Source organism: Carassius carassius, chromosome 44, assembly GCF_963082965.1.
Source record: "Carassius carassius chromosome 44, fCarCar2.1, whole genome shotgun sequence".
In the NCBI taxonomy this organism is placed as follows: Eukaryota; Metazoa; Chordata; class Actinopteri; order Cypriniformes; family Cyprinidae; genus Carassius; species Carassius carassius.
Genome location: NC_081798.1, coordinates 24,647,855 through 24,660,834, shown reverse-complemented (window position 1 = coordinate 24,660,834; position 12,980 = coordinate 24,647,855). Strand labels below are relative to the sequence as shown.

The 12,980-nt window shown below is 36.9% G+C and overlaps 1 protein-coding gene across 1 annotated transcript in view; it reads left to right on the top strand.

Annotated features, from left to right (window-relative positions):
- LOC132126611 (low-density lipoprotein receptor-related protein 1-like) overlaps window positions 1-12,980 on the top strand; it is a 187,469-nt gene that overhangs the window by 109,997 nt on the left and 64,492 nt on the right. Inside the window, exons 38-49 of the mRNA XM_059537974.1 lie at window positions 85-211; window positions 1,033-1,184; window positions 1,406-1,530; window positions 2,026-2,400; window positions 6,168-6,357; window positions 6,544-6,748; window positions 7,188-7,380; window positions 8,043-8,168; window positions 9,392-9,520; window positions 9,595-9,714; window positions 10,454-10,567; window positions 11,137-11,286. Coding sequence (XP_059393957.1) covers window positions 85-211; window positions 1,033-1,184; window positions 1,406-1,530; window positions 2,026-2,400; window positions 6,168-6,357; window positions 6,544-6,748; window positions 7,188-7,380; window positions 8,043-8,168; window positions 9,392-9,520; window positions 9,595-9,714; window positions 10,454-10,567; window positions 11,137-11,286 — 2,006 coding nt within the window. The remainder of the gene's footprint in view (window positions 1-84; window positions 212-1,032; window positions 1,185-1,405; window positions 1,531-2,025; window positions 2,401-6,167; window positions 6,358-6,543; window positions 6,749-7,187; window positions 7,381-8,042; window positions 8,169-9,391; window positions 9,521-9,594; window positions 9,715-10,453; window positions 10,568-11,136; window positions 11,287-12,980) is intronic.

Sequence of the window (12,980 nt, the reverse complement as noted above, 5' to 3'; positions counted from 1 at the left end):
ATCTGAGTAACCCAGAGTAACTTCCTGTCTTTAATTGAGGAATGAATGAAGCAGCGCTCTCCTCATGGCTGGTTGTGTGTGCAGGTATCTGTTCTGGACCGAGTGGGGACAGTATCCACGCATAGAAAGATCTCGTCTGGATGGATCGAACAGAGCCGTGCTGGTGAACGTCAGCATTAGCTGGCCCAATGGCATCTCCATTGACTATCAGGTGCGTAGGGCACATTTATGTCAGTTTCACAGTACACATTGCTAAACTTATTATGCAATACTTTAGTAAGCATAAAAGTATGTATTGCATCATATTGGATGAAATCCATTTTAATTAGATTAATCACATTTTTTGTTCATTTCTGTATTTATTTATTCATTCATTCATTCATTCATACATTTATTTATCATGTTTTTCTTACTTTGTCTACCTTTTCCATCCATCATTCCACTGTGTTAAATGCAAACCAGTTAGCACTAGTGCTTAATAAAGCTGAAATTATGACATTTTCACTTATAAATGTAGATGAAAAATAATTAAAATAGATAATAAAGTTTGACAAGGCAAACTCTGATGCTGGCTTGAAAAAAGTCTGTTCAGAAAGTTAGAAGTAGGTAGATTTAGTATTTGGAAGTCTGAAGATTTTAGGTTTGAAGCAGTTTTAAAAGCATGGAGTTTGAAGGTTTTAAGACCTTGTGAGACAGCAAAATGATGTATGGATGGATAGATTGATAGATCATTAAAAAAATAGTGTTTAATGTGATAATAGCATGTGTCTAGCATGATTTAGCACATTGTTAGCATGTTTCTATCATGAATTCACACAATGCTTAGATGTTTTAGCATGTTTCTAGCATGATTTACAGTAGCAAAATTGCTAACATGTTTCCACTGCTTACTAGAGTTTGGAGAAAAAGTTGCATATTACATGAAGATGTGTACTAGAAATTTCAAGCTAATTTCTCTTATTAACTGACAAGTCATTATAGACGGATAATAATAAAAACTTAATTTGTGGTCATCATCTGTATGTCTTGTAGGAGGGTTTGCTGTACTGGTGTGACGCACGCACGGATAAGATTGAGCGCATTAACGTGGAGACTGGCGAGAACAGAGAGGTGGTGCTTTCCAGCAACAACATGGACATGTTCTCTGTATCTGTGTTTGAGAGCTACATATACTGGAGCGACCGGTCAGTGCAAGCTTGTACACATGAAACTATTCATTCCTCATCACCAATATGATCTTTAATCTGCAGCACTGAATTTTGTTCAACCAGATGATGTTAAAGCTGAAGTGTCCAATTTCTATATGTTAAAAGTATTACATAGAACTATGCATATGTAAATTGGACATCCCAATGATTATTTTATTTATAAAAAAAAACAAAAAAAAAACATGTTATTTCTTTAGGACTCATGCGAATGGTTCAATAAAGCGTGGCAGTAAAGATAATGCAACTGATTCGGTAAGTCTGAGGACAGGCATCGGTGTCCAACTCAAAGACATCAAGGTCTTCAACAGAGCACGTCAACAAGGTGAGTCTTTATTGACTTTGTTCTTGCAAGAATGAAAAAAAAAACAACCTCTAACACGACATAAATTATCCAGAGAAATGTTTATATTTACCTTTTTTTTTTTACTATATATAGTATATATATATATATGTGTGTGTGTGTGTGTTGGCTGTATGTATCTATTTATTGTGATTAACTGAATAATATAATGCATAAATGTTAAACTCATTGTATTTTTGCTACTTGCCAAGGCAATAATTTCTCATTTTCATTTCGTTTAACCTGATGTACTAAAATAACTACAATTAATGCTTATATAAACCATTTATAAAATATCTAGACATAAAAATAACAAAATATTGCTACAACTTTAATCAAACTCAAAATGGAAAATACAAAAATAAAAACAAATTCAAAATGTATAACTAAAAATAACAGCATTGAATCAATGAACTCGATTCATATTTGTCTTAGTTGCAGTTATTTCTTAAATCTTTCAATCCAATCTCTCTGCAGGAACTAACATCTGCAAGAACAACAACGGCGGCTGCCAGCAGCTGTGTCTTTACCGTGGTAACGGACAGCGAACGTGTGCTTGCGCTCACGGGATGCTAGCAGAGGACGGTCAGAGTTGTCGTGATTACGACGGATACCTGCTGTATTCAGAACGTACAATATTAAAGAGCGTGCACTTATCAGACGAATACAACCTCAACGCACCCATCAAACCATTTGAAGATCCTGACCACATGAAGAACGTCATCGCGCTAACGTTCGATTACCGCGGAGGCGGCGGAAAAGGAGCCAATCGGATCTTCTACAGCGACATCCACTTTGGAAATATTCAGCAGATCAATGATGACGGGTCCGACCGGAAGACAGTGGTCGAGAGTGAGTTTCTACCTTAATTCTCTATTATTTTCTCTAATCCTTTTTTGTTTGTTTCGTCTAGATGAAGACTTGATGTACTAAAATAACTGAAACTAAAACTGACATAAAATTAATAAATACACTATAGACAAATAATAAAAAAGACAAAAACACACAGCAGAATTCTTAAAAGTTTACCAAAAATAAAAATGATAACGGAAAATTTTAATTAATTAAAAATATCCCTGGTAAAAAAAAAGCATTATATTTACAATACATGTATTTCAAACTAAGCATAGTTCAAATCTGTTAACACATATACTGTTAATAGTATATACTAGGGATGCTAGTTGATTAAAATTGTTTATCTAATCTATTACATGATGTCGATTAATTAATCTAATTAATGGCAAAAACATTTGACTGTGAAAATAAACACACAAGATTATTTAAAGCTGTTTTTTTGTGTTAAATGAGATCATTTGAGAAACATCTCAGTATTTTTTGTTCATACAGTGAAAGTCTTTGGTAACTAAAACAGCTTTAGTCTTCAGAATACCTTTTTTATGTGCCACACAAAAAAAAAAAGGTTTGAAACGACATGAGGCTGAATAAATAACAACTTTTTGGGGGTGAACTATCCCTGTAATGTTGATTATTATTAGTAGTAATAGTATTAGTAGTAGTATTTATTTTTATTTTTATGAAATTATACTCTAAATAATAAACTAAATATGCCAGCAGGCGGTGGTAAATTTCTTAATTCGATTCGTTCAAACAGCTGATTCATTCAGGAATGAACTAAATGGCTCTCTCTATGAATGGGCATTTGAATCATTGATTCACATGATTTGTTCAAAACGCAGATTCATTCAGAAACGAAACACTGCTGTGTTGCTCAACAGTTGCTCTTGCTTTAAAGTAAATATGTTCTCTGCAAAATTAAGCAAAAACATATAGTATTGTGTTTAAAATAGGCATGTAACAATTAATCATGAGCTGGTTGAAAATCGATTCAAATATGTGATGATTCAGAGGTTTGATTTCAGCACTAACTCTCCATTACCAGCTCACAGCTGGAGAGAAAACAGCTCAAAGCCAGTGGACACACAATCAAACCGGACTGGGAAGTCTGAAGTCACGGCCAGTTCCTTTCTGAGAGCACAATAAACTCATTCTTTCATAAAACATTTGGCTCAAACAGCAGGAGAACTGAGCAAAGAAAGATGTGCGTATCTGTTTATTCTCCTGTTGCCACAAACACCATATGAATGAAGGGTAATTATGAAAATTGCAAACTCTCCACCAAAATGCCTCCTGAAGGAATGTTGACTTCCTTTTGCTGAAGTGAAAAGGTTGTTCTGTCTGAAATAACAATGGAAACCAGATGAACCAGAACTGCTTTGGTTTTATTTGCTCTTATTTTAGGCAGGACTGTGGTTTTGAACAATAACAAATATACTGTATTATCCATTTGTTTTTACTTTTAAGTTAATAGTTTGTTTAGATGTAGTATATGGAAGACCCTGAAATATAGTCATGTAGTATTCATTTACTAGTTTAATCCAGCTAAATTATAAGACTAATGGCAAAATAAAATTTGTTTGTTTGTTTGTTTGTTTTTGCAGTAAAGCTGTTTCCATCATTTTCAATATGTATTCTTTTAGGCTTTTTTATTTCTCACCATGTGTTTTTCATTAAACTGTTTATGAAGCATTATTTGATTAAAGTCAGGCATAAATCTAGCAATAAAAAAACGTTCAGTTCTTACATTCTACACATCTGTCTTTGAACCGTCATCAGTAATGAATGGACGAACAAACAATGAACAATTTGTTTTCAATTTCAATTTCAAGTTTTTTTTAAGAGATTTGACCCATGACTGACACGTGTATTTGGATATTTCATGTAAACATGGTGCAAAATAGAGCACCACTCTACACAACAAACTAGTTCCACATGGATGTGAAGCTTTTCTGCAGACGTCTCTTCACGCTTAGTCAAATCTTACCTGTCCTGAACCATTAACTCAAGTTTATTGATCACAGTTTAGTGTTTAGCATTTTATTTTGTTTAATTTTTTATCATTTCTTTATCATAGTTGCGCTCGGTTTTGTTATTTCAATTTGTTAAAGGGATAGTTCACCCCCAAATTAAATCTGTCACCATATACTCACCCCAATGTTGTGTTAACCCTGTTTGACTGACTTTCTTCTGTGAAACATGAAAATAGAAATTCTGAAGAATATCCTTGTTGCTCTTGCTTACAATTATGGAAGGTGACTGCTGATCACCTAAACCGACAGAAATATTGCCTTTATTAGTGCATTACAATCAAGTCATATTCCATATGATTTATTATGCATTTTTCTACATTTTCTACTTTGTGTATCACCAAGACACATGAGAACCAATGCTATTTGAGATTAAACTGATGTATATGCTGCACTGAATGTGAAGTCACATTGTGAATGTGCTATTATAGTAACAACACATTAAACATGCAATAAATACAGTGACTAAATCATAAAGAATTGACAGTATTGTTTGCACACATAGTGTAGTAGTACTTTTATTTCAGGACAGCAGGTTTCCATAACGAAAGCATTTTCTCATGGTTTTTGTTGATAGGCCTATATGTTTAAATTCTGTAAACATTTTCTAAAATATGTACATTTTTAGTTTATTTTTGCAAGTTTCTGTCAACATAAATGTTGTTGACTAATATTTAGTGCAGTTTGAGACATAACATGAAGAAATATTAATTCAGTTTTAAGGATATTTCCTTCAAAAGTTAAAAACAGTAAGAAATTTATGATGGTAAATATTTTGATTTGATTTTATGATCTTTAGTGTAAAGGGCAGAAAGAATGAAAAGAAAATGTTAATTGCCAGATTTAGGCTTTGTAATATATAGAATAATTAAAATAATTTAAATAAATAAAATATAAAGAATTCCTAGAATTCTAATATAATTACATTTTGGAATTTTTCTTTTTTAGTCTCTCTCTCTCTCACTCTAAAATGTGTAAATATATGTTTCCAAAGACAATTGGTAGTCAAGTTAAATAATCACAATCTCAATACTGACCAAGCAGACCAACCGAGCAGCTCAACGGCCTGCGATGAATTCCATGAAAATTTTGTCTAGGATCTAAAAAATTTTTAGGGCCCTATCATACACCTCATTTTCCTGTCCTGCCCGCGTTGTTTAAATATAAATGCATTTATGTTCATTTGTGCACCCATGGGCATGCTGGTCTAAAAAGTGGTGTGTTCAGGTGCATTGTTGGCACATTGCTATTCTGAGGAACTGAAAATAGACTGCACTATAGACCAACTCAAACCTGGTGTAAAGTCTGGTGCAATATTTTTTCTTTGTTATTTAAAGAGCGTTTTAGCAATAGTGCACAATGCGTGTAAAACTTTGCTTATTACACACACAGGGACGTTCAGCAGCACACAAACATTTTTTAAAATGATAAATTACATTCCGCCATGTATTTAGCAAACCAGCCATAAAGGGGATGGAAGATGAGACTCTAATTGGTTTATTGCATGTTACACCCAATTTCACTCACCCTTCTGTCGTTCCAAACACCAATTTCTCATTAAGAGAATAGAAACAACCCTTTAGAATATGTGCCCGGGCACGCCGACCATTTTCCCATCGTTAAACTAGTAGAAGTGGATTCTGACACGCCCTGAGTGCACTTTGGATCATGTGCTTAAATCGTTAAAATAGGGCCCTTCGTTTTTTAATCATTCCCTTATGATTCTGTCTGCAGACATTGGGTCAGTGGAGGGGTTGGCGTATCATCGGGCCTGGGACACTTTATTCTGGACCAGTTACACCACGTCCACCATCACCCGTCACACTGTGGACCAGAGCCGCTGGGGGGCTTTCAACCGGGACACTGTGGTCACCATGTCAGGAGATGACCACCCACGGGCGTTCGTTCTGGATGAATGTCAGAAGTGAGATTTTCATTTCGCAACAAAACTCATTATTTCAACATTCAGAACAGTATAATATTCACGTTCACTAACTTGTCCCTTTTGGAAGGGATGTCATGTTGCTTTCAGGATGCCGCTACTAGGAAGACGTGAAGATGATATCACACAATCTTTGCCACTGACTCACATTCCTCTGCTTTTCCCCAGCTTAATGTTTTGGACCAACTGGAATGAGCAGTCACCCAGTATCATGCGCGCCCAGCTGTCTGGAGCCAATGTCCTGGTGATCATCGGCAGTGACGTCCGCACTCCCAATGGACTCGCCATTGACCATCGTGCCGAGAAGCTCTATTTCTCAGATGCTACACTTGATAAGATTGAGCGCTGCGAGTATGACGGCTCCCGTCGTTATGTAAGTCAAAACTTGCACTCATGAGTGTCCGTTTTGCTTGCATTTTAATAGCTTATAGAAATCTCACTCCAAAGATGTTGCTGTTCATCAATGATATTAAAAAATATTAATAATGTTCAGTAGATGATGGCTTAATTTAAATTTTTGGTTGAATTAGGGCAAATGGCGGTATTAGTTTTAGTTTAATTGTGCAGGGCCATCTTGAATTTAGGGGCATTTTAGTGGGATTTTACCAAACCTGCTGTACAGTAAACATCACACATATTCTGATTGACAGGGCCCTAAATAGGTGTTTTCCCCTAACTACTGCATAATTCCAGCCAAGATGTTCAGAAGAAGAAGTTACTTTGTTCTCAGATGGAAAAATCTAAATGGTGGAGAACTTTTAAACATTTCAACAAACCAAATGGTTCCTTTCTATCTGTTTTGGCATCTGTAGGTGGTTTTGAAGAATGAGCCAGTGCATCCTTTCGGTTTGGCCGTGTATGGTGACCACATCTTCTGGACAGACTGGGTCCGCAGAGCCGTCCTCAGAGCCGACAAATATGTTGGTGGAGACATGAAGGTGTTAAGAGCTGATATTCCACAACAGCCAATGGGGATCGTCGCTGTGGCCAATGACACAAATAGCTGTGAGTGAACGGCCAAGCATAGTCAAGAGTACTGTAAATCAACTGTGTGAGAGAGCGTTTGCCTTGCACTGCCCTGTCATCTCAACCATGTAATTATGTGCCAAAAGTAATCTGTGATTGTCACGGAACCAAGAAAAACTCTATAACACTTGGTAATGACACAATCAATATCTTTCATCATGCTTATCTAAGTGTGATAGAAGCAATTCTCAAGCACTCAATCCCCTAAAGACAGTATCTCTGCCTGCTCTGAAGCCCCCATTTACTGTCCTCCCAACTAAAACGTTGACCCAAACAAAACCCAAAGAACCAATAGCAGCTAGATTTGAAGAAACTAAGGTTTTTTTTAACTTAGTTAAAAAGTCTAACTAAGTAAGTTAGAAACTTAGAGACTTCTGCAGCTTGGCAATGTAGAAAATTTCATCTGCACACCATGGTGAGAACTACTGTTTGAGTGTTTACATCTGTGTTCTGTCAATAGGAAATAATTGTCTGTAAATATGTGTGCAAGTGGGTAGTGAATGGTAAGTGGGTTATTTGTATCTGTTTGTGTTTCATGAAGGGCTGCATAACGAGTACACATTATGCTTCTCGTGACTTCTCAATGTCAAGAGCTTCTGGGGATGCTAGATTCCTTTGTGTGTGCGTGTGTGTGTGTGCAGGTGAGTTCTCGCCCTGTCGGGTGAATAATGGAGGCTGTCAGGATCTGTGTCTGCTCACATCAGACGGACGGGTCAACTGTAGCTGCCGCGGAGAGAGGAAACTGCTGGAGGACAACACCTGCATAGGTGAGACACCACCAACCAATCAATCACAGACTTCATACAACATATATCTGCATATGCAAGTATTCTCGTTAAAATACAGTGTTAACAGTTAACTGATCGCATGGAGATGAACAGAGTCTCAAAGCAAGAGGCAGGTTTGAATGTTCCTGCTCAAAAGCACAGTGACAATAGCGAGTAAATTATATCACTGATATGATCCAAGACTGAAAATCTCATTCATCTCTGGGTGATTTGGTGGAATAAACACTCTTATTACTTTTGCTACCTTAAAGGGATAGTTCACAAAATGGAAATTGTCATATTTGAATTGTCGTATTGTAAAAACTAGGGCTGCTTCAGACTAAAGATTTTTCTAGACTGTTGAGCCTTGACAGTTTTGAATCATGATGTATTACTCTATAACAGCAAAGATGACAGCGTATTTTAAGTTGTTTTCTCTGTTATCAGGAAGAAAATGCCTCCATGTCATTGCAGTATCGCACTGATAGCTTGCACGCTCCGCACAATCATTGGATATGCACCTAACAGCACACATTTATCCAGGCTGATGTTAGAGCAAACAGCCGTGTAAAGTTGCTACTACTTACATGTTTCAACAGTACGCTATATTTGGGGTCAATTAATGATTTCCTGCCTGATATATACCTTGTAATTACCTCAAGGACTAGCTGTTAACCATCTGTCCATTGTGGACATGGACAGGTTTTTTCTGCAACTAACCAATATCATTTTAGTCGAAGCAGCCCTAATTAAAAGTCTTCTAAAACTCTTCTAAAAGTCATCTTTTTAACCCAAATAAAGGTACTTTTACTTATGATCTTCAGTTTGGTCTTTTATTCACACTTATCGAAGAGCAGACAAAGGGCACACAGAAGCTCGGACGTGTTTGTTCTTTTTTTATCAATTGTTGAGACCCCTTCGGCGCCACTCAGAAAAATATCTCTAATAAAATGTCTGCATTTAATTGTGTTGGTATCCTAAAGATATCAGTGGAGCAGGGTAAACACTGGTTTTGGACAAAATATCACTACATGGCTGTACATGAGAAGGTAGTGATCATGCTACAAGCAGGAATATATATTGGCTTGCATGTTGCATTTACCCCATGGCCATCCAAAGCGCTTTACAAGTTGCCTCACATTCACCCATTCACTCACTCATTCATACATCAACTGCGGTGTTAACATATTGTATGTTAATAGCTGCCATCTTGTGTCTCTCAGCTCAGAACACGTCGTGCAGCAGTATGGATGACTTTGAGTGTGGGAATGGAGACTGCATCAAATACACACTCACCTGTGACGGCATGGCCCACTGCAAAGACAAGTCAGACGAGAAGCAGTCCTATTGCAGTGAGTGTGATATTCTGAATGTTCACGGCTGTTCTGAAGGCCTGCCACTCTTATCGGTCTGTGTTTGTGTCCAGCTAACCGTGTATGTAAGAAAGGCTATAAGCGCTGTGTGAACGGACGCTGTGTCGGCCACAGTTCCTGGTGTAACGCGCAAGATGATTGTGGGGATAACTCCGATGAACTCTTCTGTAATGGTAAGTCCATCTGTTCATACACATTATATTATATTATAATCTTCAAATCCAGCCTGACAGCCCAATTGAATTCTATAGCTTTCAAATGTTTTGATGTTGTACAGTTTGGTTTTCCCCTTCCTGCTCTGTTGCAGCGGGTTCTAACGTTTTTGTCTTTTGAATTGGAAACTGATGTTGTTGTTAAGCCTGCTAAAAACATCAAATGAAACACGAAAAGTCAGTACTTTATGGGTGAACCATTAAATCTCCTCCCAAAATCAAATCTGAAATTAGAAACTATAATGATTCTGAACATTTGGTCGGTTTCATTGTCAAGTGGCTGGAATGTCTGCATGACTGTAGAATATTGTTTGACTAATCTGATGCGGATGTTTTGCAGCAGCTGAATTTATGAAAAACATACAGTATGTCATTTTTAGGTTGAAAGAAAAAAAGAAAAATGAATGAATAAGTAATTGAATGAATGATTTAATTAATAAAAAAATGAATGAATTAAAGAATTAATTCATTCATTAAAACAATTTAACATTGTAAATGTATAGTAATCATTTGCAGAATAGAATGAAATCACCATTGAGAACATTGAGAACTATCAAAAAATAATTGTTAGGACCATTGTTGTGGTCCTAAAATGTTTTATTATTATTGTTATTATTAGTAGTAGTAGTACTAGTCGTATTTATTTCTTTAGCACAGGATTTTGTGAGTTTATGCACTTTTTGTACTGTATGTGTTCCAGCAACCCTGTGCACAGCAGATCAGTTTCAGTGCAGAGATGGATTATGTGTGTCAAACTCCAGTCGCTGTAACCAGGTGCTGGACTGTGAGGACGCCAGCGATGAAATGAACTGCTGTAAGTTTGTTCATTAAATCCTCATGAAATCAAAATGTACAATATGTATTTTGTTATCGCACATTGTTAGCCTTAAGTTGAACAATTAAGCTGTGCAAATTAATCCACTGAAAAAAATTATTGTTTGTGATGGTAATCTTTAATCAAAATCAGATACTTTGCTTACTCTCTGGAATGGTGTTCCTTCTCTGATGATGTCAGTTTGAAGGCTCGGGCAGAATATGCTTAACAACGACCCCCCCCCGCTGTTAGACTGCTGCAAGTGAGACATGAGAGGAGGAGCACAAAAATAAAAACCCCACCCTCTATTCAATATTATGTCACCATACTCAAATAAAGACGGCAGCAACTTCCGGATCAAACAGACTTTAATTAATTGATTTATTTACATGTAGATGAATAATAATATTCAGCCTTTTACTTAAAGTTCAGATTTGGATTAGTATATGTACATATGACATGCTGTTGATTACAAAAAGCAATGATTTTAACATCCCTCAGTTTATAAAATATTTTCATTTGTGGGTTAACTTCTCCTTTAAGCCTTTGTCGTATTTCTTGTTTTTCAGCGGCCTCTGATTGTTCCAGTTATTTCCGTCTGGGTGTGAAAGGCGGGACCTATCAGCGGTGTGAGTTCACTACGCTGTGTTATGCTCCATCATGGATCTGTGACGGCGCAAACGACTGTGGAGACTATTCAGATGAGAGGAACTGCCCAGGTGAGCACACGCATACTTCAGCTGTAAGTTGCATTTTAGACCCTGTGAAATGTCTGGGTTATTTATGTGACCCTTGTTCCCTGAAGGAGGGAACGGAGATGTCACATTGCATGACTAACGAATTTGGATCTTACTTAGAGAGACAATCCACTTTGAGTGTAAACTAAACGAGCCAATACACATTGGTATGCGATTATTGCATCCAACTGCTGCTGAACACAGCGTAAGTATAAGTAGGCAGCAGGTGCAGCGCATATTCAGGTTTTCACTGAATGAACCGGCTGCTCAGCAGTGGTACACCAGTGGTACAACAGTGGCGACAGGACGTGACGTCTTCATTCCCTCCATCAGGGAACAAGGGTTACATACGTAACTGAGATGTTCCCTTTCAATCGGTCACTCTCAACATCACATTGGATGACTGCTGAATTGGGATCCCTACCAAAGTGCCATGGATACTGCCCCTTCCAGTGTCCTGTGGAAACCTCCTGTGTCCCTTCTTTTTGGAGTAAGTCAAGGCTTACCACAACAAGACCAGTTACTGCTGCTATGGCACTACCCACTCAGAAAGTCTGGATAACACTGAGAAAACGTGCCTGTTTCACTTGGAACCAGAACGTCGCAGAAGCCCATCCTTCCCGAAGGAGGTTTCAGAAGCAGTTACACATAGGAACAACCGTCTAAGAGTATATGGAAGATTAGAGGTGATTGTAACCCTATTGGAAAATAGGAGGATGTCTGCCCAGGGAAACACGAGCTCTGAGGCTATACCGTGGACTTTACACATATAAGATCCACTTAGGTCTCTACATATAGAACCCAGCCCTTTAACCCTCTGGAGTCTAAGGGTATTTTTGGGGCCTGGATAAGTTTTGTCATGCCCTGACATTTGTGCTTTTTTCAGCTTCTTATAAATATCTACATGGGTAAAGTCTAATCTCAATGTAATCAGCACAAACTGGGCTATACTATAATATGTCAAATGCATGCATGTACATGATTGTATTTTTGAGAAAAAAAATGTTATGCGTGGTTAGTGAAAAACTAAAAATGTTAAATCACTTGAATAAGGCCATAAAACACATAAAGAACAATGGTTCCCGGGATTTCTGAGAACTGGAGCTTGTAGCCTAGAATTTTTCTTTCTAAATGGTGTGAAAATGATCTTGTTTACTCACTCACAGAAAACAATATATTGATTTAGATTTTCTAAGACACTTTTTGTTGGTAATAGTCATATTCGAGTAGGCGTCAACTACCATGAATATCATTGTGATTTACACCTGAGAAGACAAAGGCCCATATAATGAGCTGCATAATGAGCTGCATAATGAGCCATTCAGTCATCTGTGCCACTGAGAGGGACGAGTTACAAGAAAGAATGTGAGAACAAAATAAATCTATATAATTTTATGTTTGTAGTTTATTTAGAATATATTTAATTATCCCACAACATACTTTAATATCCACTTGGGGGAGCAGTTAAACAGTTTATCAGGAACAATCAAAGCTGACTTTCAAACAAATTGTTTTGCATCATTACTCCAGTCACACAATCCTTCAGAAATCCTTCTAACAATCTTATTTTCTACAAAAAAACATTTATTGTTGTTATTATTATCATTATTATTATTATTATTAATGTTGAAAAGAGCTGAGAATATTTTTTAGGTTTTTTAGGGGGAATAAATTGA